The 26,381-nt window shown below is 52.2% G+C and overlaps 2 protein-coding genes across 6 annotated transcripts in view; one reads left to right on the top strand and one right to left on the bottom strand.

The window, feature by feature from the left end:
• DNAH1 (dynein axonemal heavy chain 1) overlaps positions 1–26,381 on the top strand; it is a 78,121-nt gene that overhangs the window by 49,617 nt on the left and 2,123 nt on the right. Inside the window, exons 45-75 of the mRNA XM_087745184.1 lie at positions 74–247; positions 611–649; positions 1,749–1,927; positions 2,738–2,968; positions 4,317–4,513; positions 5,249–5,384; positions 6,550–6,758; positions 7,553–7,724; positions 8,075–8,266; positions 8,790–8,900; positions 10,019–10,204; positions 15,104–15,295; positions 15,761–15,928; positions 16,559–16,750; positions 17,171–17,302; positions 17,545–17,670; positions 18,170–18,289; positions 19,097–19,246; positions 19,673–19,833; positions 19,944–20,169; positions 20,254–20,449; positions 21,104–21,255; positions 21,760–21,956; positions 22,379–22,523; positions 22,971–23,129; positions 23,574–23,705; positions 23,894–24,064; positions 24,505–24,684; positions 24,772–24,948; positions 25,704–25,874; positions 26,069–26,199. Of these exons, the coding sequence (XP_087601310.1) occupies positions 74–247; positions 611–649; positions 1,749–1,927; positions 2,738–2,968; positions 4,317–4,513; positions 5,249–5,384; positions 6,550–6,758; positions 7,553–7,724; positions 8,075–8,266; positions 8,790–8,900; positions 10,019–10,204; positions 15,104–15,295; positions 15,761–15,928; positions 16,559–16,750; positions 17,171–17,302; positions 17,545–17,670; positions 18,170–18,289; positions 19,097–19,246; positions 19,673–19,833; positions 19,944–20,169; positions 20,254–20,449; positions 21,104–21,255; positions 21,760–21,956; positions 22,379–22,523; positions 22,971–23,129; positions 23,574–23,705; positions 23,894–24,064; positions 24,505–24,684; positions 24,772–24,948; positions 25,704–25,874; positions 26,069–26,199 (5,104 nt within the window). The remainder of the gene's footprint in view (positions 1–73; positions 248–610; positions 650–1,748; positions 1,928–2,737; positions 2,969–4,316; positions 4,514–5,248; positions 5,385–6,549; positions 6,759–7,552; positions 7,725–8,074; positions 8,267–8,789; positions 8,901–10,018; positions 10,205–15,103; positions 15,296–15,760; positions 15,929–16,558; positions 16,751–17,170; positions 17,303–17,544; positions 17,671–18,169; positions 18,290–19,096; positions 19,247–19,672; positions 19,834–19,943; positions 20,170–20,253; positions 20,450–21,103; positions 21,256–21,759; positions 21,957–22,378; positions 22,524–22,970; positions 23,130–23,573; positions 23,706–23,893; positions 24,065–24,504; positions 24,685–24,771; positions 24,949–25,703; positions 25,875–26,068; positions 26,200–26,381) is intronic.
• Positions 105–21,788, bottom strand: LOC148050137 (HAUS augmin-like complex subunit 3). 5 transcript variants are annotated; one of them, XM_087745179.1, is made up of 6 exons: positions 18,667–18,759; positions 13,361–14,589; positions 12,745–13,184; positions 11,875–12,091; positions 11,218–11,465; positions 105–618 (listed from the first exon to the last, which is right to left on the bottom strand). In XM_087745179.1, exons 2-5 carry the CDS (start codon positions 14,570–14,572, stop codon positions 11,226–11,228), a joined length of 2,109 nt encoding a protein of 702 aa, XP_087601305.1. In that variant the 5' UTR covers positions 14,573–14,589; positions 18,667–18,759; the 3' UTR covers positions 105–618; positions 11,218–11,225. The 5 variants fall into 5 exon arrangements, with proteins under 5 accessions (XP_087601305.1, XP_087601308.1, XP_087601304.1 ...); XM_087745182.1 differs by lacking the exons at positions 105–618; positions 18,667–18,759 and adding exons at positions 7,790–8,200; positions 21,639–21,788; XM_087745178.1 differs by lacking the exon at positions 105–618 and adding an exon at positions 7,790–8,200.

The raw sequence follows: 26,381 nt of genomic DNA, 5'->3' as shown, positions 1-26,381 counted from the left end.
CCTGCTGTGGAGATTTGTGGTGAGGGTTTTTACGTACAACTTAGTATTCATTCCTGATTTCACACTCTTCAAGGTACTTTTAAGAAGCTGGTAGATATTAATTTTGTCTGTGCCATGGGACCTCCTGGAGGAGGAAGGAATGCTGTCACTCCACGCCTCACCCGCCATTTCAACTACCTCTCCTTCACGGAGATGGAGGAGAGCAGCAAGAAGACTATCTTCTCCACCATCCTTGGCAGCTGGATGGGTAAGCTCTGCAGACAACTGCCATCTTCTTCCTCATGATGCAAGTCAACCCGATGATAATGAGGTTGGAAGGGGAAGATGATGATCTGATCAAAGTGTTGGAAGCTGGAACTTGCATTAGTTTCTTGAAGATGCTTTTGGGAAAGTGTTGTTTGAATCTTAGCAAACAGAGAGCTCACACACTGTTTAGTCTTAGGCCAAACTCTGCTGTTGCAAATCAGCAAACTTCAACTTTGGCTCTCACAGTTTCATAAGGTATCCCATAGCCTAGGCCTTTCAAAGAGGATTTTCTTTGTGATGGATGATGCAGATATCCTTCACGCAGCACGTAAAGTGGTAACTCGGGTTTTTTGTCTTTTTCTAGCTGGACTCCTAGGAGAAAGAAGTTACAGAGATCCAGTGCGTAAGTAAGAGCAGAAAGATGAGAGGGAGAGACTGTGAACAGAACAAGCTGATGAGCACAGCATGGCATAGCTTACCTGTGCTTTCACCAGACAGACACTTGCCCAGACAACAGCCTTCTGTGGAAGCAGAGCCTTCTGTTACTCTCCATCTGCTGCAGCCTGTGGACAGCTGAGCAGGGAGGATCTAAGCATGGTGCTACAGCCACCCAGAAAAAAAGGGTTCATTTGGAGTGAAATGAGTCCTCTTATATTTGACAGGGTGGGAATTTAGGATCATCTTTGCAAATGTGCGCTCATCTGCAAATCTGCCAGTAGGAAGGAGTGAGAATAGTGCACTATGAGAGAAGCAAAGCAGAGCTTTCTGAGTGCTTGCAATATTCACAAGCATCAGTACCTGACTATGAGCTCAGGGGGCACAGTGAAGCACCTAGCTGTGATTTAAAAAGAAATTAAAGAATTTTGGAAATAATGCAAAAAAGTGCAAAATGCTAGGGTCGCACAGGGCTCTACTTCCTCAGTGTTTGTAAGGAACTTGATTGGAAGTTAAAAAAAAAAAAAAAGTATTTTATGCTCTAAAACTGGCAGCTGTGTTTAAATCTTGCCAGACGATTGCATAAGAACTTATTCTCAGTGGCTTTGCATTTGCTGAGCTCAAGGAATTGCAAGGCAGTTTAGCTAAGAGGGCACTCACACCTTCTGGCTTAAAAGTAGCTGAGACTCCACTGAGGGAGTACAAGGAGGAAGAAAGAAAACCTGTCTGCGAGTATTTCAGGTAGGCACCAATTACCTGGCTGGCAGTGTATCCTCTCTCCCTGGGGTGCATGGAGTCTTAACACCGCAGAATTGTTGTGATGCGTTCTTCCCTCCCCAGATATAATTCCCTTTGGTTGGGAAACTCATTGGCAAACTGTCCACTGCAGTGAGCAGGTGCTTGGTCAGGTCCCCACACAGTCTCTGCATAAGAAATCAGAAGACGAGTGCGTTCCTGGCCAAGTCCTAGCAACACCTCTGCCACTCAGTGCCACCTGTCTGCACTGCTAGGACCTCATCCCAGAATGACCACCTTGGCATCCTCTCCACCTTCCTCTGTCTCTGCAGCAGGAGCGCTTGCAGTCAAAGACTTGAACGAACCCTTGGTTGATGCCACTATCTGCATGTATTTGACCATCACATCCCAGCTGCTGCCCACACCAGCAAAGTCGCATTACACCTTCAACCTGAGAGACCTCTCCAAGGTGTTCCAGGGCATGCTCATGGCTGAGCCCAGCAAGATCGAGGTGAGTCCTCCCATCAGCACAGCCATGCCACCCAGGGGAAGACCAGAAACGTTCCACTCCAAGCCTCATTGACAGGCTTGCAAACAGGTCTCAATTTCTTGTTGAAGCTGCATTTTGGTACTGTTCAATGAATGCGGTGACCTTCCCTTTGGTTATACGGCCTAGTACCAGTAGTAAACAGACCCCCACTGCCATCCCAGCCCTTCCTTGGCATTGAAGCAGGTGAGTGGTCACAGGGAGTCAGTACGACCACAGCCCAGCCATTCAGGGCTGGATGGAGCCATAGGGGACCAGACGGGGGACCATGCAGGGGCAGAGGTGATGTCTTGTTACCAGCTTGTAGCAGTGGTGGCTTCTGCCCCTTTGGCTCTCCTGAGGACCTTACTCTGGCTCCAGCCCAGCCAGTAGAGATTGACTTACCATAGGAAGTACTTGAGACCCTGGTTCTATGCTACACCCGAATAAAAGGATCTTTCCAAAAAACATAAGAACTTCTGAAAACAGTAAAAAATAAACCAAGCTGAGGGAAAGATAAGGACAAACAACATGAATTTTAAATCTCTCAAAGAAAGCCTGACATATGGACAAATAAAGGGGGGATTAGCTGAAGCTGTAATGAGCTCTCTACAAAGCAGCTGTTTTGACAAGAGTTGTTTTTGAGAGGAGAAGGGAATGCAGCTTCCCAGTTCTTTCTCCACTCCAGCTGCAGGAGTGGAGCTGGCCACATGCCGGGCAGGAATCAGCTTTCCTGACAGCGAGGCTCTTAATCTGCTTCTCTCACGGGGGTGTTTTGCTGGGATTTCCTACCAGAACAAACTGCACCTGCTGAGACTGTGGTACCATGAGAGCTGCCGGGTCTTCTGTGATCGCCTGGTCAGCAAGGAGGACCGGGCCTGGTTTGACAACCTGATGAAGAGTATGATGGAGGAGTTAGGCACCACTCTTGAGGAGGTTGTGCCCTCCCAGCCAGTTCTATTTGGGGACTTTATGGAGCCAAGTGCCAACATCAAACTGTACGAAGCAATCGACAGCCAGGAAAAGGTAAGGACCCTGGGAATCACGATAATGTGAGCTATGTTCACATCTTCTAAGTCTTCTGCAAACAAAAGAAAACAGTTAATAGTAACCATATAGGGCTGCTTGAATTGAAGGCGTCTGGAATCACAAACCCTCCCAGGGCTCTCCTGTGAAATCCTGCCCCCGATGTGGATAGTGGCTGCCTTTGGTGCGATGGGAAGTTGAGGTGGAACAAGCTGTCTTTGCATTGCCATCCCTGGGGGCAGCCTGCTATGCCAAATCTCCCAAGTGAGCTGCATTTGGGACTGAAAAGTGGAATTTACTGGAAAGAAATGGCGCATTACCCCCAAACAATACTACTTTTGCCATTAAAGACTTCGCAATTGACCTTTACAAGTAATTAATGTTACTGCCAGATTCCCTGTTGGAGAAGATACTGCGAGTACTTTGGTAGTCATAATTAAGCAAAGGCAATGAGCGGTGCGTTTTGCACTCATTATCAGAAACAGATGATTATCCTGTCGTCTCTCCTCTTGTGATAGCTGTGTGACAAGGACTGGTAATTAACTGAGCTTTCCAATCTCTTTCACAAAGTAGGTAGGCCTGTCCCCCACTGAAGTGAGCACAGCTGAGACAGCGAGACTTATCAAGCTGCTGCACAGTCCGCTGATGCGCATAGGACTTTGGCACCTAGGCACTGTATGAATTCCAGCTGATGCTGCTTGCCCAGGTTCACAGTGAGATTGCTGAAGGGGTAGGACCATATCCCACATGTCTTCATGCTTCATCTCCTGCTCTGGCCTGACAGTGCTGTTGAAGAGAACCCTGGAAAGGGCAGGAGAGGCTGCTCCTGCAGCTATTCTGTGCGATGGCTGGACTGGGAGAGGAGCATGCTTCTCTACTCATCTACAGCCAGCGGGGTTTTCATCCAGCACCTGCCAGGATCCTGACCATAGGATGCAGCAGCTGTCAGTGGTCAGCTATAGAGCGAGGCAGCTCTCCCAGAGGGAGGCCTTGGAACAGCATGGGTCAGGCAGCCGTAAGCTATTTTATTTTGAACTACACCTTGCTGTTTCTCCAGGCAAACAGCACTGTTGGGAACAGCAGACCTTGGTCACTTGCCTGAGTTACTTTAAGGTCACCATTCAGCAGCTGCTGCCACCACCACTAGCTAAATTCAGCACAGTGGTAGTTCCTATAGGAACATGGAGCAAAGAAAGAGAGCCATCACCACCCCATGAGCCTCTCCTAGGGAGCAACTGAGAGAGGCAGCTGCTCCCAGACCCTGCTGAGCACCAGGCTGTGCCCTCCCAGAGGCCTGGCTGTGCTTACACACAACCACCAGCCCACAATTGACTCTTTCTGCCCACAGCTGAAGGTTGTGATTGAGGATTACCTGGAGGAGTACAATCAAATGCACACCCCAGAGCTGAAGCTTGTGCTTTTCACGGATGCGATACAGCACATCTGCCGAATCAGCCGGATCCTGCGGCAGGCTCCAGGGAATGCTCTTCTCCTGGGTGTTGGGGGAAGTGGGAGACAGTCTCTCACCAGACTAGCGTCTCACATGTAAGTAATGGGCTCCTATGCACATAATGTGGAGCAGCTCCATTGGGGCTGCCTCCAAAGAATCTCTTTTCCTGCCCTTCCTGCTACTGGTTACACATTTTTCTGGTTGCTGACTCTTCAGATTTAACACTCAAGAGCTAGGCCTCAGTTAACATGCACATCTACACTAGAAAAATCCTTCCTGGGAGCTGGGCAGCAGGAACACAAAGACAGGAGTTACTAGTGACAAGTGATCAAGTGACACTGGCAGCCTGGGAAGTAGGACTTGTGAGTCTTGGGAGCCAAGGGGCCTCAAGGGGGGAACATGAAGAGCCAGGGAACTAGGCTGTGGAAGCAGATTCTTCCAGCTCTGAATACAGGGTGTGATTTTAGAGAAACGCAGTCACGGTTCCCAGGTGCACCAGCCTCCAAGGGTAGCATCACAAAAAAAATCCACGTTGAGTTGCTCCCTCTGCACTCTGAGGCGCTGGGCCTAAGAAGCAGTGTGACTCTGTTTGTTAGCTCATGGAGTTGTACTTCTCCTGGTTTCTAACTAGCTCAGGTATCTCTGCTTTGAGTAAAACATGCTCTTGGGTTGGTGGCTGAACATGCACAAGGACAGGTGTGTGCTCGGGACACATTGTAGGAAAACCACTTGCTTGAGTCCTCTCCCCCTGAGTCCACAGCACATACTCAGGATTAACAAAAGAGGAGATTTTAACTGGATGTAACTCCACAGGCTTCTCTTTCCTTTAGGGCAGATTATGAGTGTTTCCAGATCGAACTGTCCAAAAATTATGGCATGACTGAATGGCGAGATGACGTGAGGAAGATCATGATGAAGGCAGGCCTTCAAAGTCTACCCAAGACGTTCCTGTTTGTAGACACACAGGTACAGCATGGTGGACTCTGTCTCAAAAGGAGTCAGAAACACATGTCTAAGCTCAATAAATCCCCCTAAAGAAAAAGAGGATTGAGGAGGTTGATACAAACTAGGCACAACTTGTATTTCTTAAGTAGCCCGTCTTCATCATCTTACAAAAGCGCCTCAGGGATACTAAAGGTGGTGCATTTGTTGCTAGAGGGACTGTAGAGCTGTGTGTGAGTGGGCTGATTCTTCTGTTGCTCAAGGAAGTGTCTTTCAGCTCCATCCAAGGGTTTGGTGGGATCAAAGATTTTAGACCCAGCTGCCTGAAGCTAAGCACTATGCTGACCACTGATACTCGAAGTGCTAAGCAGCATCATTCTCTTTCTTTTCAAAGATATCAGTAGATTTAGGGCCTTATGCGTGCTGGTTCCACAGGATAACATTGGCTTGTTACTGTAAACTGTAGCTTGCTAATGACTAGGCCAACGTCTGGAATTCACGGTTATGTTCCCCATAGGCTTTTTTACTGCCTTCATTATCATAGGAACCAAGTCCTTTCTGGCAGCGCCCTAAGTAGTGAGATGAGCATCTGTCAAATGCTGCTTGTTCCTACATCCTTTTCCCTGCGGTGAGAAGCATATGTGGGAGAAGGGGGGCATGGGAGGGTGCATTTAGTCAAGTAGATGGATACTGTGTATTTTTGATTTAGCAAAGGTGGAGAGGTGAATGTAGCTCTGGAGGGAGATCATCCCACAGACTGTGACACATCCCTACAATTACTCTGTCTCCCACATCGATGAGCTTTATCCTAACAGTGAAGTGTTCTGTGCTGGAGGAACAAAGACCCAGAGCAACCTGGTGTCTGGTGGCAGAGTCATTGCGAGGCAGGGAGCAAGGCCCCGAGTACAGATTTGTCTGTAAGGAGATGGTGAGTGGGCAGAAGGAGGCTTGTTCTCAGACACACACCCCCACCCCTGAAATAGCTGAACATGGCTGTTCAATTGGAAATGCTGGACAAGGATCAGAGTATGCTTTATTGGAGCTGGGCGATCATAGAAATGATTTCTTATAACAGAGGCTGAGGGCTATATTTATCCAGAAGTGATATACATGGCATGTGGAGAAATTACTGTCTTATGACTTAGGAAACTGCCTTTTTATTTTTTTTTTCCCCCCATCATCTACTTAGATTAAAAATGAATCCTTCCTTGAGGATATCAACAACCTGCTCAACTCAGGTGATGTTCCCAACATTTACAGCCCTGATGATCAAGAACAGATCATGACAGCTATGAAGCCTGTTGTTCAAGATCTAGGGCAGCAGCCCACCAAGGCCAATTTGATGGCTGCATACACAGGACGGGTTCGCAGCAATATCCACATGGTCCTGTGCATGAGGTACAGTTCAGGGATAGGACTCTGTGCTGTCAATGTTAATTATTCCATCCTTGTCCTTTGCCTTGCATCACTTTGTCATGGAACCTTCATTTCCAAGCCCCTGACTTTGGAGGAGGAGTAAGGTTTGCATACCACCTTTCCATAGGACTGGATACTTCTTTTTTTTAACACTTTGCTGGTTTCAAGATGAAGTTTGAAAAGTTTAAGAATATGATTATATACAATACAGATTAAATACAAGCTTCCTCCTCCTTCATGCACCATTGAGCTGTTTGTTACAAAAATACCTTGCTTGAATTTGGGGCTCAGTTTGCGCCATATTTACTATGGATCTAGTGCATAGTCCATGAGCAGCTTGCTTGCTTGCAGGAGGGTTGTCTGCCAGAAGGTACAGGGCATTCTCAGTACAAGTGGAAGAATCAGAGCCATGAGTTTGGTCTGGTGATGTGATCTCTGCACTCACCTGCTTGAAATAGACTTCAGATCACATTTCTTACCCCTTAAGTGTTCTCTCTAGGGAGGGACCTAGAAAACATCACCCCACTACCATCTTAATATTTCCAGAATATACCCATGACTTCTAAGCGGTGAGCTGTGACATGCAGCTTAGGACATGCAGCTCACTGCCTGAACTTTCATTCCCTATTTCCCTCCCTCCTTCTTGTTCCTTGGGTATATTCCCTTCCTTCTTACTCTGCAAGAGTCCAGGATGGTTCTAGGGAAGTAGGAAAAATATTTTATTCTTGTATCTGTAGCTAGTGGTAACATCTCTTTTCTGCATGTCTTTCCCTCAGCCCTATCGGAGAAGTCTTCCGTGCACGCTTGAGACAGTTCCCCTCTCTTGTGAACTGCTGTACCATCAACTGGTTTAACGAGTGGCCTGCTGAAGCCCTGCAGTGCATTGCCTCCTCCTTCTTGCATGAGGTCCCGCATCTTGGTGCCAGTACTGAAGATGTCAGTGGGATGGTAGGTGCTACACTCAACACAGGTCCTGTATGCTTAATGTGCCATGTCTCTGGGTACACATAGACAATGGATGCAGGACACACCTACAGAAAGGTCCTGTGCTGTAGCAGAAATGTTTCATGGCAGGGTCATTCAAATACAGAACTGGTTAGCTTTTGTATGCCTTGAAATGGGCATGTCCATTTGTCACCCTCTCTGTGGCATTGAAGCCCACACACATATATAAGGTTTGCAGCGACTTTATACGTAGGCTCTTTGTAAGCCCCTTGTGCTCTCTGGGGGCATCACATAGACTTGCCTGCCCCATGTTCAGTACCAAATAAGATTGTTTCTTTCCTTTCTCCTTGTAGGTTCGAGTATGCGTAGAAATCCATCAGAGCGTGGCAAAGAAATGCCAAGTGTACCTAGCAGAGCTGGCCAGGCACAATTATGTCACTCCCAAGAGCTACCTCGAGTTCCTCAGCATCTTCAGTTCCCTGATTGGAAAGAAGAAACAGGAACTGAAGACAGCCAAGAACAGGATGAAAAGTGGCCTGGACAAGGTTTGTCCCTTGCTCCCAGGAGAGCTTTGGGCACACCTTACCTGCTCTGACCAGTGTATTTATAGCTGCAAAGATGCCCTACACATCTCCTGTGTAACAGGAGAAAACTCATGCTAAAGCAAATGAGAACTATGCCTTCTGCCAGGGCCAGTCTTTTTGAAGGTCTGAGTCTGTAACAGCTCTAAAAGAACGATGGTGCCCAGTCTTTGGGGACCACAGACCTTTCTCTAGTTCATCATCTCTCAGGATGTTCCTTATTAACCTTTTAATTCAAAGCCATATAATAGCAACATTGTTCTGCTGACTGATTGCCATAAGCTTATGAAGTCATGTGCAGGCACCATTAGGTACTACTGTTTATAAGCACACCACAGCACCAGCCTGTTGCTTAAGCAGGGACTAGGGCAAGGCCTGCTTTGTACAGCCTGACACTGGGCAGGGAGCACCCTCCTGGGCAGCACAGCCCTTTCCTGGGGCTTTCTATGGCTGCTGCCAGTGCTCTCACTCTGCTCTGCTCCCACAGCTCCTGCAAACAGCAGAGGATGTAGCAAGGATGCAGGAGGAGCTGGAGTCCGCCCGCCCTCTCCTGGCACAGGCAGCCAAGGACACGCTGGCAACCATGGAGCAACTGCAGGTACTGCTGCTGGACAGCCCTGCACTTTCCAAGTCTGGACACAGGGCTTGGGGAGACCTTCTGGGGGTTGTACAAAATCCTGCTTGATCTGACAGTAGAAATGCCCAAGATTAGCACAGAGCAGGTATTTATGCAGAGCAGCACTGCCAGCATGAACAGGGTCCCTGTTCTGGGGTTGGTAGGGGCCAGTCACAACATACCAGCCAGTTGCTAGCAGAAGCGATGGCTCACATGCCCCTGTCAAACCACAACCCAGGGGTCAATCAGCCAAGCTACCAGCTCCCTTTCCTCACTGGTTTAGATCCTTGCAAGCACAGACTAGCAACACTACTAACACAATCCTCAGGTGGCCTGAGCAGCTCTAAGCCCAGACTGTTGTTGCTGAAAGGGATCATTCACCCACATCCCATCCCTGGGGAGCTGATCCAGCTGCAGCCTGCCCCTGCTAGCCCAAACCTCATGGATCGTCACACACAGACACTCATGCCACTGCAGAAGAGGGAACTGTCCTGTGTTGGCTGTCACTACCTTCCCTCCTCCTTGTGTTCCTCCCTGCCTGCCTCCTACTGTGGGATGGCCAGACTGAGACAGAGGGAACAGACACTAATCTCGTACAGCTCTGCAAGGAAAGGGGAAGGAGTCTGCAATCTCTCATCTTCCCACATAGCTTTGGGAAGGTGGCCTGATCCACTCACAGAAAAAGATTTGGCTATATTCCACATTCCCTTTACACCTCCTGGTAGTGTTTTAACCCTGGGGGTAGACAGAAGTGACAGTTTTAGAAACAAACCCTCAGCATATCTTCTTATTTCTCCATCTCCCTATGTATTTGCATCCCTACACATCCTTTCCCTATGCTAACAGGAAAAATTGGTCCAGCAGGTAATTCCTGCAGGACTAACACCATTCCAGGCACAGCAAGAGCTGGAGCTTGTGGATGATCTCCACAGGCTGACAAAACCCTCCTGCCAGTATGATGCAGAAAGGGGATCCCCTGTCTCTGCTAGAAGAAAACACATAACCTGCCAGTACAGCTGTGATCCTTGCCTAGCAGGACTGAGCCAAGCCAAAGGGGTGCTCTGGCTCCAGCATGTTTCTGAGGCTCTCTGGTGTTCCAGGTGGACACAGCTGTGGCTGAAGAGACAAGAAGTGCTGTGCAGGCTGAGGAGATGAAGGCCAAACTGAAAGCTCAGACAGCCCAAGCCATTGCAGATGATGCTCAGAAGGACTTGGCTGAAGCCCTCCCAGCCCTGGATGCTGCTCTTGCCAGCCTGAGGAACCTCAACAAGAGTGATGTTACAGAGGTAACTGGGTCAAGGGGGAGGGTGGCAGAGCTGGGTCTGGTCCTGGACAGCCACTCACTTTGCAGCAATTCCCCTTCTGTAGGCTTGCAGCATCCCCAGCCTTTTCCAGCATCTCCATCCATCCCCCTGGACTCACACTCTGGGCAGCTGCCCATGCAGCTTCTCAGCTTCACTCCTTCAGAAGCAAAGAGTTTTGAAGGGCAGAAAGGCAGCAACTGGCTCCCAGGTGTTCCTACATGTTGTTTCCAACTTGTGCCAGAGAGGGTGTTGAGGAGGGCTCGCCCCATGGTGCCTGTCCGTGGGGGTAGGCAGCAGGCAGTACCACAATGCAACCCCGAGTATTGACTGCACAGCACAGGGACAGATCTAGCAGCACACTGAACCAGCAGGTTCTTTTGAAAGGGGATCCACCACAGGCAGAGAAGAGGAAGAGGCAATGGCTGGTGGGCTGACTTCAAGGAATACTGGCTTGAAATAGGATAGGCAGAGAAAGGAGGGTGATTCTGAGCCTGGCAACTGTCACAGCCCATAGCCAAGAGAGCAAAGTCAGCAAGTACAAGATTTCACTGCACGGGGTGCAACAGCTGTGGAGGGGGGAGGGACAGGCTTATTGCTCTGCAGTTGTGAATAACACACCTTTATTCCCCACAAAACATACAAAACTCCTTTCCCCAGAAAGTGGGAACGGACACAGTGTCAGTCCACTTGCCTCCAGCAGCCATCCTCTTGTAGAGTTGGCATGAAAAGTCTCCTGTCTATACAAGGCTTCCAATGCCAACTCACAAGACGCATAATTCCTTACGCATCATCTAACCCACCCACCAGCTTCAGGAAACTCTTCATTTAAGGAATAAGCTCCCTGCTGCTTTTAAGCCCAGCTGCTAGGCCATGACCCAAGTAACCTGTCACTAGAACCAGGACCACCAGAGTTTTCTCCCAGTCCAGGATTAATGACCCAGCCCAGCTGAAAGAGGACACCACTTCTATGGCAGGAGCGAGCATCTCTGACTTACTTCTTTGCCTAGGGCAGCTCCATCAGTGGTCCCTTGGAGGAAGCTGACACCTGCTTCTCCAGCTCCTCCACTACCTCTCTCAGCCGGTCCTCATCACAGTAAAAATACACATAAAGGTTGCGCTGTGTCTGCAGGATAGGGCTCTCCAGGGATCTGCGCTTGACCTTCAAGTCACTCAGGAGGTCTGTCAGCATTTCGTAGAGGTTGTCCTGCATGGTGATCAGTTGCTGCATCAGCTCAGTGATCTCCTGAGGGGCAGAGCCCAAACACATGTGAACATGTGGAAAGAGGGCGATTTCCTCCCACCTGTGGAACAGCTGAGCCCACCAGAAACAAACTGCCCACCTGGCTGTGGCCTCCAAACACATCCAATCCAAGGAACAGAAGTAGCTTACTGGGCCACCCTGGCTAAGGCACCCCAAACTCTATACTTAAAAGCACACATGAAGCTGTGAGAATCATTTTTGTCCCTCAGCCAGCCACTGCCTCACTGGATAGCTTTTGGGACAAGGCAAGGATCAGGCCAACCTCCTCTCCCTCTATGGGCTTAGAGGCAGTAAGTTCTCCCGCTGCACCCAGGAAGGATGGCACAGAGGACTCTGACTCACAGCCCTGTGCCACCCAGCAAGGCCTGGTGGAGCAGGAGTGCTTGCTTACCGGAGAGGAGAGCTGCAGCTGGTTGGAGCTGTTGTATAGCAGCCGGTAGAGCACCTCTGTGGAAGACTCCAGGGCAGGGACCTGGGACATAGGAGCTGCCAGCTGTGCTTCCAGCACCTTCTGCTCCTGAACCAACTGGGAACACTGGGCTGCTATGGCCTTATAGCTGCGGAAGACCCGCTGGTCCTGATCTTGCCCCACCAGCATGTCCCAGAGCCTGCAAGAGGGGAGAGCCAGCCAGTGGTGTGAGCAGTGTGCCAGTGCTGAGGAAGAACAGGGCTCAGGGGACATTGTGCGCTGTAGGACTGGGATGCAAGCAACTGTGGGACAACAATGAGAGGACAGCCACTCCTGGTGAGCAGCCTGTGTCCTGGAAGTCTGGAAAGAGCACCATAAAGGACCAGGCTGGCTCAAGAGCCAGTCAGGGACTCCCTGCTGGCAGACACCAGCACCAGCTACTCCAGAGCTGTGCAGGGAAGACTGAGAAGCCCCTGTCAGTGCAGGACACACAACCAGAGAAAGCTCTGGCTCCAAGCAGCTTGTGCTTCCTTCTGGCCTAGCTCTCCTTCTCCATGGCTGAAGACTTGCGTCTACACTCTCCACCTTCACATCCTAGGAAAACCTCTGTTCTTTGTACTCGTTCCCTTCTCCAAGCCCATACTTTGCTGCATCAGCCCTAGCCAGCCAGGAAGAAGCAGATGCCATCTTCTGGGGAATTTCACACTGTCATGGAGTCAGGGTGGCTCTGCACTGGCAGAAGAGCACTGCTAGACTGCCTGGTAGCTTGGGTCTGCCACATGCCTCTCCCATTCCCATGCCACCTCCTCCACATTTAGTTTATTCCTCATGCACACACACAGAGGCCCTTACCGTACAGCAGAGAGATCTTTGGGGTCTATCCATATGCGTGGACAATGCTTCTGGGAGGATCTGGCATCTTTGAAGTAGTTCTGCAGCTCCTGCAGCCTGGTCTGGGCTTCCCTCATTGCAGTTTCCATCTTCTCCAGCTGAGCAGCCTTCTGGTCCAGCTCCCTTCTCTCCCGTTTCAGCTGCAGCTCCAGCAGATCCAGGCAGCTGCACTGGTTCCCCAGCCACGCAGCTGCCTCCTCCTGCCTCCTGCCAACGTACTGCAGATGGGCAGCTTCCAGGCTGAGCTGCCTCTGCAGGATGGGCAGACGAGAGAGGGAGGCTTCTGCCTTCAGCAGGGGTGGCAGCTGGTGGGTCAGGGTCTGTGTGATGTCGCAACGCAGGGAGTGAAGCTGCTTCTGAAGCATGGAAGCCTGACTCTGGAGCTCTTCCTCGACTACATGCTGTGCAGGGGGAAGACAAGACAGGCTGGTGTCAGGGTGCACTGCTAGCATTGCCTGGCTCTGCCACCCCCTCCTGACATGTCAGCTGTGCTCCAGCATTCAACAGGAGGGACTGCCTGCAGCACAGGCAGACCCTGCCACAAAGGATGGTGGAGGAAAGGGAGCACTGGCCCTACCTGGTTCTCCTCAAGAGCTTCTAGAGTCCTCTGGGCCCACTCCAGTGCAGTGCAGTGGCCTTCCACTTTTGCTGACATGACTATAACCTCCCTCTGCGCACAGATACGTGCGTTTTGCATTCGGCTCAGCTCCTTCCAGTAGCTGTCTTGGTCTCCCAGTAGCTCATCTCCATCAGTCCCAAGGCTTTTCGGCATCATTGTTTGCTTGGCATCCATTCTCTCTGTGGCTTCCTGGCTGCCATCTCTGTCCTCATCCCCCATGCTCAACACCTCTCTCCCATTCCTCCCCTCCACTAGCAGCTCTGCCCTCAAGCCTTGGACCAGTATTCCCTGACTTACTGGTGCCACCCCCCGTGGTGTCTTTGTGCACTCTTGATAAGGACCTCCTCTTCCCTGCGGTATTTCCCAGTCTGAGTCCATCTGTGTCCCAGCCTCCAACCTTTCATTCAGGCTGCTCTCTCCCTGTGCACTTGCTCCCTGAGCATCTGAAGCCTGGACACCCCCTGGTAGGACCTGCTGGATGAACCTCTTAAACACATCAGTGGCCTGTTGTTCTAGCTCCAGGTAAGGGCTGAGATCCATCTCACACAGCAGTGCTGGCGGCCGGTCTTTCCCCATGTCCCCATGCCACTCCGCCAGCTCCTTTGCAGCCTTGCTGACCTGGCTCAGGACAGCACTGGTTTGGAAGATCTCCAATTCCAGGTCCATCTGAGCCTTCTGCAAGTCCTGCTTCACTACTTTCTCCTCCTGCTGCAAATACCTCAGCTCCCGCTGCAGGTTGGCTGCCCAAACCTGCAGCTTGCTGTGCCGCCAGAGCTGACGGTCACGATAGTCCTTCAACTCCTGAAGCTCCTGCTGCAGGGCCTCCAGAGAGGGACCGTCATCATCTGGTATCATGCTTGGGAGCTGTGGGACCTGGCAGCACATCTGCAATGTCTGCTCAAGGGCATCGCCTTCCAGGATTGGCTTGCCTGCATCCAACAGGGCATCGTAGGCCTCCATCTCAGCTGGGCTCAGCACATTCTCCTCACTTACTGTGCTGCAGAACCACTCAAGGAACTGCTTTGTTTGAGGGCAGTCAAAGAGCCAGTCAAAGTCCTTCTCACAGAGCGTGTCTGCATGGGGGTAGACCAGCTTCAGCGTTGCCACGAACTGTGCCCCTCTGTTGACTGTGTCCAGTGGGACAGCCTTGGAGTATCTCTGGCTGAACATGGCAAGGGTGGTCAGCACTAGAAGGGAAAAAGCAGGAGTCATTCTTAAGGGTCCTGACACCCACAGCCATCTCAAGTGTGCCGCAGCAGCACTCCTAGCTGCCTGCTTGAGGAAAGACTCAAGAAGTCCCTCCACAAGTGCTGCAGACCAGCTCATGGGGTACAGAATTGCTGTGGCAGGGTACAAGACAAATGAGAGCCCACATAGCAAGGGAAAAAGCCTGCCCGTGCCCCATTTCCATACAGCCTCCTCCCCAGGACCATACAGATCTAGCTTCTTTGCTAAGACATCTTCAGCCTGTAAGATATATCTATGAGAGCATCAGGGCAGGCTTTTTCAGCCTACCTAGTTTGCTCCATGCCCTTTCTGATAACCAGCTTTCCCTTCAAGTATCTCTCTCCTTCCTGCCTGTGCATTGCATCCTCTAAATGTCCTGCCTCTGGTCCCAGTCTGCCCTGGGCCAGCTGAGGGATGAGCACCCTATCTCACCAAGAACCAGGCCAACCCACTGTCTCCATTTGGGTTTTGAAGGTACGAGCAATGCAGCGGCCTCCTCTCGGTGTGAAGATGGTGATTGAAGCAGTCTGCATTATGAAAGGAATCAAGCCCAAAAGGGTGGCAGGAGAAAAGCTAGGCTCCAAGGTGGATGACTACTGGGAGCCTGGCAGGGCCCTTCTCCAGGACCCAGGGAAGTTCCTGGACAGCCTGTTTAAGTACAATAAGGTAAGTAGTGGCAGAGGGAGGCTGTGACCAGGGATCGGGTATTGCCTCACAGAGATCCTTCTCACAGCAATGAAGCTTAAAGCTCCTTGTGGGCAACACCCTTCAACAGCACAGAGGATGAGGACGTATTTGGTCTGGAAGTCCTCGTGTCAGCTGGCTGCACTTCACTGCCTTGGGCAATGGGACCCAGACGCTCAGGTTTTCCCCTTCTGTCCCTCTGCTCTTTCCGTGCAGAGGAGCTGGATGGAAGTGGTATAGGAAGGGATTTACCCAATCCCAAAGCCATGCTTCCCAGGCCTCAACATGCAGCAATTTGATTCCTCTTGCTCCAGTGCAATGCCTTAACCATCCTGCTAGGTCCTGGGGCAGGCTGCAGCCACTGGAGGAAGCCCTTTAAGACCCTCCTCAGTCAGATCTCTAGCACCCTTATCACCAATCTCCTTTCTCTCCCACCATTCCTCACAGGACAATATTGCGGACACTGTGATCAGGGCCATCCAGCCCTACATTGACAGTGAGGAGTTTCAGCCAGCTGCCATCGCCAAGGTCTCCAAAGCTTGCACCTCCATCTGCCAGTGGGTGCGTGCCATGCACAAGTACCACTTTGTGGCCAAGGTCGTGGAGCCCAAGCGGGTAAGAGGCAGCATGACCCAGTTGCTCGAGGTATTAGGGAACACAGTACTAGCAGCCCCCTTCTGCAGGGGATGCTGAGAGTCACCATGTTCTGCAGGTCATGATGTGATGTTCAGACGAAGCCTTAGCAGAGCCAAAGCCTCAAAACCCGTTAACATAATAAAGTAGTAGAAATAAGCCTAGAATATGCTGGGACAGAAGTGATACCTTGTTCTTAGTGCTGAGTTCCTGGCTCAGCAGAAACTATACTTACAGAAGCATTCCCACATCTCAGTAGTGTTTCAGCCTTAATACTCCCCAAGCCTAGATACTTTTATTATTTTGGGGCAAGCAGAGGAACCTTTCCTCCTGTTCAACAGTGGGCCACATCCTGAGCTTGCATAAGCTGGCACAGGCTCTTGGCTTTTTGGAGCTAAGCAGAAATGCCTTCCTCACCCCTACTTTTATTCCTGGGCTTGCAGAACATCCCCCTGGAGTTAGGCAGGTCAACCTTTGTCATACAGGGAAGAGTCTCAGTATCAGCTGCTGCTTTTATGCAAAACCAACTCTTGCTCCAGGGTCTCTGGCTTTTTGGGGAAGAGCCTGGCCATATGCCCAGCATACCCACTGTTTCCTTGTTCATCTCCCCAGCAAGCCTGGAGGGAGGCAGAAGAGGACCTGCGTGCCACTCAGCAGGTCCTTGAGGAAGCTAAGGAACGCCTGAGGGAGGTTGAAGGTGGCATTGCCATGCTGCAAGCCAAGTACAAGATCTGCATAGCCAAGAAGGAGGAGCTGGAAATGAAGCGTGATCAGTGTCAGCAGAGACTGGGCCACGCCAATACGGTAAGGGACAGAGCTGGGTTCTGCCTGCTAACATGAGATAACCTGATTTCAGGTCAAGGAGCACAGTGGTGAAAACATCTGCATGCCTGCAACTCATGACAATCCTAGGTTGAAGCTGCCTGGCCAGATCTCAGCAGCACCACAGGACTGGGGAAGCTAAGCTAGCCAGGCACTGGTGTGAAAAGCTGCTGTCCTGTGCACAGCTTCTTCAGCCAGCAGTGGGTCTCCAGGACAGCTGAGAGCAGCCCATTAATCCCAGGATTAAGTGCTCAAAGCTGGGGACAGAATTCAGGATATGGCAGGGGCCACCCCACAACCTCTGGTCACTAAAGTCACCTGCAGCATTACACAGAGAGCAGCAGGTCCAGGACACAAGGTTAGACCACACAGCAGCTCTCACGTGTGCAACTTATCCCACAGCTCATAAACAGCTTGGCTGATGAGAAGGTGCGCTGGCAAGAGACTGTAGAGAACCTGGATTCCAAGATCAACAACGTCACTGGGGACATGCTGGTTGCAGCAGGCTTTGTGGCCTACCTGGGCCCTTTTACAGTAAGTGTACAATGCTCCCTGTGAGGGACTTCGTTAACTACTCTGTTCTCCTGGCCTTTTGCTGGCCAGATCCGCTGGGAGAAAGGAATAGGGCAAAAGGGTGCAAGATCCCTCCTGGATCTCTCTCCATTTGTGCCAGAGGCTGCACAGGGCCCCATTTGAATGGAAACAGGAGGTTTTAGATGCTCACAGCAGACTAGCTGCAACTAAAAGAAAGGCTATGATGCTGTTTCTCCTGGCAGGGACACTACCGTATAGCGCTGTGCAAGGAGTGGCTGAGGCAGCTGTCAGAAAACAACATTCCTCACACCAAGGAGCCAAACCTGATCAGCACCCTTGGAGACCCCGTGGAAATCAGCTCCTGGCAGGCAAGTTGCAGAAAAACCCAACACTTCAGGCTGAAGGTGCCTCAGGCAAAGGCTAAAACACTCAGCTCACAACTCACTAGGATCACGTGTACCAAAGGACAGACCCCAAACTAAACAGCTCAGTAACAATCAAGTGCCTCCACACTGCAGAGGCAGAATTGCTGCCAGGGCTTCTTGTGCCATGAGCAGGAGAGGACCTGGCAGCATCCAGGGCAGCAGCAAGCAGCAGCTGAGGGGGATCAGCCTTAACCCCTTTACAAACCACAGGCCTAGAGCAAAGCCCTGGCTATAGCCTGCCCAAGCTTAAGTCTGCCAGCACAGCTCTGTTGCATGGCTTGGCCGCTTCAGGCAGAGCTGCGGCTCTGGGCTCAGCTGCTGTTAGAGGTACCCTCACCACCATCCCCTAGCCACCACACAGGGGCCAGGGCAGGAAAGGGTTTTCTCTGGTCAGCTGTGTTGTGCTACCATGTGTTCCCCACACCTTTTTCTACCCCATTAGATTGCTGGGTTACCCAACGACACTCTGTCTGTGGAGAACGGGGTAATAACACAATTCTCCCAGCGCTGGACTCACTACATAGATCCCCAAGGACAAGCAAACAAATGGATCAAGAATCTGGTAAGACCTGTGAGGAGGAAAACTAGGTCTGCCAGGATAGTAGAAGCAGTGTTCTGTTAGGAGCTGCGCAGAGCAACCTCAGGCTTTGGGCCCCAGAGTTGCAAGACCCCACACTGTCCCAGCCCAGCCTCCCCAGCACCAGGCAGGCTCCACATCCATATTCATCCCAGGTGGATTTCCCTGCTTGGGGAAATCAGCACAGGGGAAGAGGAGCCCTACTGTAAGCAAGTGAGGCATCAGATTCCCACTCTGGCTCTCCACTAGCATTCTGGGGGCCTTACATCCTTCCCCATACCCTAAAACACACAGAACAACTCTACCATCTCCCATAACAGCCTTTAGGGGCCCTAGGACAGAAGGGATCAGGGTAGTATTACCTGGCTAGTGAGCACAGTCCCTCCTGCCAGAGCACTGGGAACACAGACCACCACCTCTTCTCTTCCTCTGGAGAGGCACCCACTGCCCTTTTGAAGGGTCAGGCAGGAGGCTTGGGCAGCTGCTCCTGTTTTGCTCCCCGAGGGCTTTTTCCACCCACCTGCTCTCACTTTGCAGGCAAATGAGCTCTGAGTTACCAGTGTGGGGCTCTGCATGGGTATGGCTCTTTGAAGAGCCCTTTCCTGCTGCCTCATTGAGCTGTCTGTAGTTGCCTGGTGACTTGGACTAAACTTGCCAAAAGAGCCAAAAACCAAGCAAGAAAAGATATTATTTCTGCTGCTCAGCCCAGTGAGAGGTGTACCATGCACCAGAGCTGGATGTGAAGGTGGGCAGGACACCGCAGGGACCCTGCCCTCCCCTGCTGCCTTTCAGGAGAAGGTGAACAGCCTGGAGGTGGCCAAGCTGAGCGACCGGGACTTCCTCTGCAGTCTGGAAAATGCCATTACCTTTGGGAAGCCCTTCCTGCTGGAGAATGTCGGCGAGGAGCTGGATCCGGCACTCGAGCCTGTCCTGCTGAAACAGGTCCTATGTCTCGCCTTGGCAAGGAGGGGCAGTGGGTACCTGGCTGGGCTGTAAGGGGGCATCTAGCCAGGGTGCAGTGGGATGTGGTGGGTTTGTAGGTCTCTCTGGGCAGGCAGCACTCATGTGGATGCTGCCTGTTCTGTGCTCACATGTCTTGGCCAGGGCTCACATGTCTTGGCCATGTTAGCAGCCTCCTGCATACCCCGGTCTCCTGCCAGCAGGCATATTTGCCTGGGAGGCAGGGCCATGGAATACACCTGCTCTATTCAGGCTCAGGCCTTCAGGTCTACTGTGTGGCTTCAAGCTCCTCTGTCCAAAGAGCCCTCAGACTCTCTCCTCACTACAGAGCCCAGGGCACAGCAGGATGCCTTCCCTCACAAGAGGTAACCATCCCAGCCTTCCTGTCTTTGTCCCTCTCTGGTACAGACCTACAAACAGCAAGGCAACACTGTGCTGAAGCTGGGGGATACAGTGATCCCCTACCATGAGGGTTTCAAGATGTACATCACTACCAACCTGCCCAATCCTCGCTACAGCCCTGAGGTCACCACGAAGCTCACCCTCATCAACTTCACTCTCTCACCCAGGTACCTGCTTACCCCATTAGCTGCCCATGCTGCTCAGCCTCATTCCTCGCCGTCCTCAAACCCTCAGGCCTGTTGCCTGCTCCCCCTCACCTCCATGGCTTTTGTTGTAGTGGCTTAGAAGACCAACTGCTGGGACAAGTGGTGGCTGCGGAGCGGCCTGACTTAGAAGAAGCTAGAAACCAGCTAATTGTTAGCAATGCCAAGATGCATCAGGAGCTGAAGGAGATAGAAGACCAGATCCTGTATCGGCTCAGCACTTCTGAAGGAAACCCCGTAGATGACTTGGAGCTCATCAAAGTGCTGGAGGTGTCCAAGCTCAAGGCAGGAGAGATCCAGGTCAGAGACGGAGGTACTCTCCCGCTGCAGCTGCACATCCCCTGCCAGCACTGCACTAATCACGACATCTATTCTGTCCTGCAGGCCAAGGTAATTGTGGCAGAACAGACAGAGAAGGACATCAACATCACCCGCCTCCAGTATGTGCCTGTGGCTGTCCGCTCGCAGATCCTCTACTTCTGTGTCTCAGACCTGTCCAATGTGGACCCCATGTACCAGTACTCACTTGAATGGTTCCTCAACATCTTCCTAATGGGGATCAGTAACTCCGAGAGAGCAGGTGCCTGCCCAGAACTGCCCCCTCCTATCCTCGTCCTCACCCCAAATTCCTGGTCTAGCAGCAGCAGAAGCTAGGACACCGGCAGAGTCAAGGCAAACGTGGCCGCTTGCATTGGCTCTCAGCATGATCCAGAGCTGCACCTAGTTCTGTCCACACAGCAAGGGAAGATGTGGTCACAGCCTGCCCTCCGTTCTCTTCCCCGCTACTTCTCTGCTACGCTGTCTGACCAAGTGGGAGGGATGTTAGTGCCAGGGCACAGACAAGGTACACGCCATCCCGGTAGTGGCTCTGCTTGTCACAGAGCTGCCTCCACGCATGGGTCCTGGCTGCTGCTGCCAGGCTGGGAGCAGCTTTCCCTGCCCAGCAGTGTGTGTTAGCCAGGATGGTGATGGCTGGGCCTGTGTAGGCTGCCGTGGTGCTGCGTAGGCTCCCTCCTAGTGCTGGGGCAGTGTTTTCTTCTGTGTGCTGAGTCTCACAGCCTTGTGCTTTCACAGGGGTTTCTGTGCCAAGTCTATATTTGAGAGCAGCGTCTGTTCTTCCTGGGCAGGGTGCGGGTGTGCCCCTGTGACCAGGAACCGACAGCTGACGTGGAGAGCACCCTCCACGTCACCCGTAGCACCCACCACCCTTGTCTGGTTGTTGCCTTTTTTTCAGACACCGTGAAGGACCGGATCATGAACATCAACAACTACATCACCTTCAGTCTCTACAGCAATGTGTGCCGTAGCCTCTTTCAGAAGCACAAGCTCATGTTTGCCTTCCTGATTTGTGTCCAGATTCTGATGAATGATGGGCAGATCGATATGGTGAGCAAGTTACCTGGGTCCTTTGATGGGATCCCATCAGAGCAACTCAGGCCCAGCCTCTTCAGCCCCCTAGAATAGCATGCTGGGGTGGAAAAGGAGCCTTGTTCTCTGGGGCTGGGGGCAGGCTTGGCAGTCTGGTGGGCAAACCCGGGGCCTCTCTCTTCACTCTGATCTCAAACTTTTCCCTGTTTCTCTCTGCTATGCAGAGCTGCCTAGCCTGAATCACCTGCAGCTTTTGCCAGTTTGCTGCCAGACCGCTGCAAAGGTTAGCAAGTTTGGAGGGTGCAGGCAGAGATTAGAAGACAGAGAAAAGCTAGTGGCAGCTGAACAGTGATGTTGATCTCACCAGACCCTCCAGTTCACTTACTCCTTGACACACATACCTGGCAGGAGAGGCAGCCAGAAAGTTACTGCAGGATTTTAGTTGGATATGGCACACACCCACGTGCCTCAGGCCCAGGCAGGTAGGCTATAATCCATGACCACGTCTTATCTTGTTCCCAGGATGAGTGGCGGTACCTGCTGTCAGGAGGGACCATAAAGGAGATGAGGGAGAACCCAGCTCCGGCCTGGCTGTACGAGAGAGCGTGGGGAGACATCCTGGCCTTGAGCAGCCTGAAGAACTTCTCTGGCTTTGCCAATGATTTTGCAGCCAACCTTGTAGAGTTCAGGTCCATTTTTGACAGCCCTAAGCCTCACAGGCAAGTGCACCCTGCTTTGTCAGCTTAGCTGTACTGCACCCGGCAGGTAATGGCATCCCTGGGAGAGCACAAGGAGATGATACAGCCACAGTGGTGACTCTGCTCCCAGTGCAGTGCCATGCAAGGGAGAGGATGAGGCATTGCCTTGTCTCCTCAAGGGTGGCCCTTGCCTGTGCGTGTTGCTTGCTCAAGGCAGAGCCACACGATGCCTTAGCCCAGCAGTATTTGGTGCTTCCCCAGTGGAAGCAGCTCTGGCTTGCCTGCTGATGGTTTCAGGGCTATGGACAACAACCTCAGCCACGTGACTGGAAGCCCGTTGTTCCTTCTGTAAGCCCAGTGGCTGCCTGCAGGCAACTTGGGTGCTTCTTAGGGAGCTGCAGTATCTGGCACATCCCTCCAAAATGAACCTAAATGCTTTGCAGAGAGCCCCTGCCCGGGAAGTGGGAAGCTGAACTTGATGCCTTCCAGAAGCTGCTGGTTCTGCGGTGTCTGCGGGGAGATAAGATCACCAACGCCATGCAGGACTTTGTGGCACTGAACCTGGATCGGCACTTCATTGAGCCACAGGTAACCAGCCAAAAGGAAGCGCTGGTGGGGCCAGGAGTGGAGAAGGAGGCCTTGCGCTTGCTGTAAATGGGCCATCAGCATTTTCCAGTTGCAGTGAGGGTGCTCATGCCTCTCTGCAGCCACGGTGTTCCCACAGCTGGGGAAACACTTACGTCTCAGATGAGAGGTATCGTACCTATTGTCCACCAGTTAAACCACGCTGGGAGGGGGCAGATAGTGCAGGCATACGAGGGAAAAGTTTGAATGACAAATGGGAAAGTGGTCACTGACCCAATCCTAATGCTGCCAGAGGAGAGCTGTACTAGGCCCTTATTGAATATGTTTCTGGCCTCAACACCCAAGAGCACGCAGGTGCCTTGGAGAGGAGCTGGAGGCCAGCAGGGTGAGGAGATGCTGCGCGTGGTACCACTATGGCCCCTCCGCTCTGACCAACTTTCTGCGTTGCAGACCACTGACCTCTCAGTCGTCTTCAGGGAGTCCACTGCCACCACCCCTCTGGTGTTCGTGCTGTCCCCAGGCACTGACCCCGCTGCTGACCTCTACAAGTTTGCTGAAGAAATGAAGTTCTCCCAAAAGCTCTCTGGCATTTCTTTGGGCCAAGGCCAGGTAAGCTGCTGGTGCCCACCTGGGGCACCAAAGTCCTGCTGGCACTCCCAGTGATCTTACCTAGCTCCAAGTAGGTCAAACACCCTTGCAGCACAGTCAAAACACCCTCCTGCCCCAGGGCCCTTACTCACCAACCTTCTACTAGCTGGAGGAGGCAGTTCAGTGTGGGGGCTGCAGCGGTTCCCCCTATAGTGCCCTCTAACTTCCCAAATCCATCCCCAGTTCTTCCATTCCCTCCACCCTCCCACACAGGTTTGCAAAAGCTGTAGAAGGGCCTTTGCTGTGCCATCAGACAGCAAAGATCCAGTTCAGCCATGGGGACAAAGCCAGGCTGTAGCTCTGGAAAGTGGTCCTTCCACCCAGCAGCTGTCTCCCTGTCCAGCTCAGCAGGGCACAGCCCGCGAGGAACCAGTGCTTCTGAGCGATTCTCATCTGCCTCCTCAGGGCCCCCGGGCTGAAGCCATGATGCACAGTGCCATGGAGCAGGGCAACTGGGTCTTCTTCCAGAACTGCCACCTGGCCCCCAGCTGGATGCCTTCACTGGAGAGACTCGTTGAGGGCATTGACCCCAGCAAGGTGAGCTGTTTTACTGAGCAGCCTGCCCACTCGGAGGATAACAGGCAGGAGGCTGGAGCCCTGGGAGGAGCCCAGATCTAGTCTGATCCCATCCACAGGTTCCCTGTAAAACCAGAGGGTCAGTGCAGGAGCAGCTGCAGTGGCTGTGCCTGCACCCTCCGAGCACTTGCTGCCTTCTGGATTTCCAGGTGCATCAGGACTTTCGCCTCTGGCTCACCAGTCTACCAAGCAACCACTTCCCTGTGTCCATCCTCCAGAATGGCTCCAAGATGACCATCGAGCCGCCCCGTGGGGTCAAGGCCAACCTACTCAAGTCCTACATTAGTTTCAGTGATGACTTCTTGAATTCTTGCCCCAAGGTAAGACCCAGGTTGTGCTTTGGTTTGCTGTCCCCAGCCCATGCCTGCTCCAATGTATCCTCTCCACCTGGATGTTGCTCCTCTCCAGGCATAGATCTTCCTCTCCACTAGAGCTCTCACGTGCTAGAGAAGGGCTGGTGGTATTTCTCATAAGCCCACATCTACTCTGTGATGAGCCAATTAGAAGTTTTGCTTTGAGAAGCAGAAGGAACAGGATTGCGGAGGCCTGGCGTAAGACACTTGCAGCTCTCTTTAAGCAAGGGAGTGGGCCACAGCCTTCCCCAGCACAGCAGCCTGACTGAGGTTTCTACCTCTTCAGGCTCCAGTTGGCACTGCTGAATTGGCACCTCTCCCCTGCCAGGTCGCAGCAGGAACTGACCCCATCCAAGGATGCCTCCTCCCAAGCTGAGCACCTCTTCTCCCTGCTCCCCTGCCCACAGGTCGCAGAGTTTAAATCCTTGTTGCTGTCACTTTGCTTCTTCCACGGGAACATGCTGGAAAGGAGAAAGTTTGGGCCTCTGGGGTTCAACATCCCCTATGAGTTCACAGATGGAGATCTCCGCATCTGCATCAGTCAGCTACAGATGTTCTTGAGCGAATATACAGACATCCCGTACAAGGTAAGTGCGTGAGCTGGCCCCTCCTGTGGAGAGAACAGGACCATGATGCAGGTGCGGGTTGGAAAACCATGGTGGGGTCCCTCACAGGTTCTGAAGTACACAGCTGGGGAGATCAACTACGGCGGCCATGTGACTGACGACTGGGACAGGCGCTGCATCATGAGTATTTTGGAAGATTTCTACAAGCCTGAAGTTTTAATTCCTGAGTTTGCCTATTCCGAATCAGGGATCTACAAGCAGATCAGTACCTCTTCTGACCTTGATGTAAGTACTCAAGTAATAAATTGCAGCTCATAGATCCAGTGGGATCATCATAGTGCAAAGGGGATCTGCTCCTCCCTGAAGCCCACTGCATTTCCAGTTCCCTGGGGGAATATAAGTTTGTAAGAACCTGGGGATCTTCAGCTGCTTTCAGGAAGCTGCATCTGTTTCATACAACAGGAGGAAAATCTTGTCCCTGTGCACAGGAGGTGGTAGCAGCTATCACCAGAGTTCCCCAGCTGAAAGCTTTTGTACTCTGAATCATTTTGGTATCACATACCTAAAGTACCCAAGGAGCTCTGCAGGAGACGCAGCAGGAAGCTCCCTGCCAAGCTGCCTGTTCTCATAGCACGTGTTTGCTTCTACACAAGTGCAATTTAACTCCCCGGCCAGACTATAAACCACGGCCATAGCCTCTGCTCAGAGGAGTTGCCACCCCGTCAGCCTCCCCAGTAGCCCGAGTCCTGCGTCAGCAAGCATTGCTCTGGGCACACATAAGCTGTCCCTTAGTCAAAGCTGCGAGTTGCGTTTCTTGGCTGTGACAGGGGGACAAAGAGCTGTGTAAAAGTTGGATGAATGAATCTCAAATGCCAAGACAAGGAATATCTCCCAACTGACGCTGTGATCTGCTGGATTTAGCTTATCCAGCAACCCTGGCTTAGTCATTTATTTCGGGCCTGGCCCGTAGCAGCCCGAAGGGGCACCACAGGTTTATCCCTGTGCTCTTGACCTCACAGCCTGTGTGGATTCCTCTCCAGGGCTACCTCCAGTACATCAAGAGCCTGCCGCTCAACGACAGCCCAGCGCTCTTTGGTTTACACGACAATGCCAACATCACCTTCGCTCAGAACGAGACCTTTGCTCTGCTGGGGGCCATTATGCAGCTGCAACCCAAGACCTTCACGCTGGGAAGCCGCAGCAGGGAAGAGGTGGGTGCCCTGATCCCGTCAGTGCTCTGGCAGCCAGTGCCCAGTACAGGCAGCGAGCACAAACACCAGCTTTCAGCAGGTGCCACCCCGCCTGCTGGGTGCCAGCAGCGGCACTGCCATCCAGGCATTAGCTCTCCCCCTTCTCGGCAGCCGTGGCCAGGAGGGTGCTCACCCACTTGCTGCCTTCCTTCCAGCTCGTGGAGGAGACCTCCAAGGACATCCTGGCCAAGCTGCCTGCCCCCATGAACCTGCCGGAGGTGATTCACAAATACCCACGGCTCTACGAAGAGTCCATGAACACAGTGCTGGTACAGGAGGTGATCAGGTAAAACCCCTGTGGGATCGCATCCTGGGCCAGCAACCGGCTGGTCCCTTGGGGAAGAGCAGAGATGCGCAGGCCCCTGCTCCCGCCCACCTTTGAGGAACCTCATTGCTCAGCATGGCAGTGGGGTTGGCAGCCACACAGCTGTGTCCCAGCTGGGACCTTCAGCTGATCCCTGTCCTGTG

This window comes from Nipponia nippon, unplaced genomic scaffold (genome assembly GCF_047370975.1).
Source record: "Nipponia nippon isolate SJK-2023a ecotype South Korea unplaced genomic scaffold, ASM4737097v1 scaffold_9, whole genome shotgun sequence".
Taxonomy (NCBI): Eukaryota; Metazoa; Chordata; class Aves; order Pelecaniformes; family Threskiornithidae; genus Nipponia; species Nipponia nippon.
Note: the sequence above shows the minus strand (reverse complement) of the source record. Positions and strands in the feature narration are given on the sequence as shown.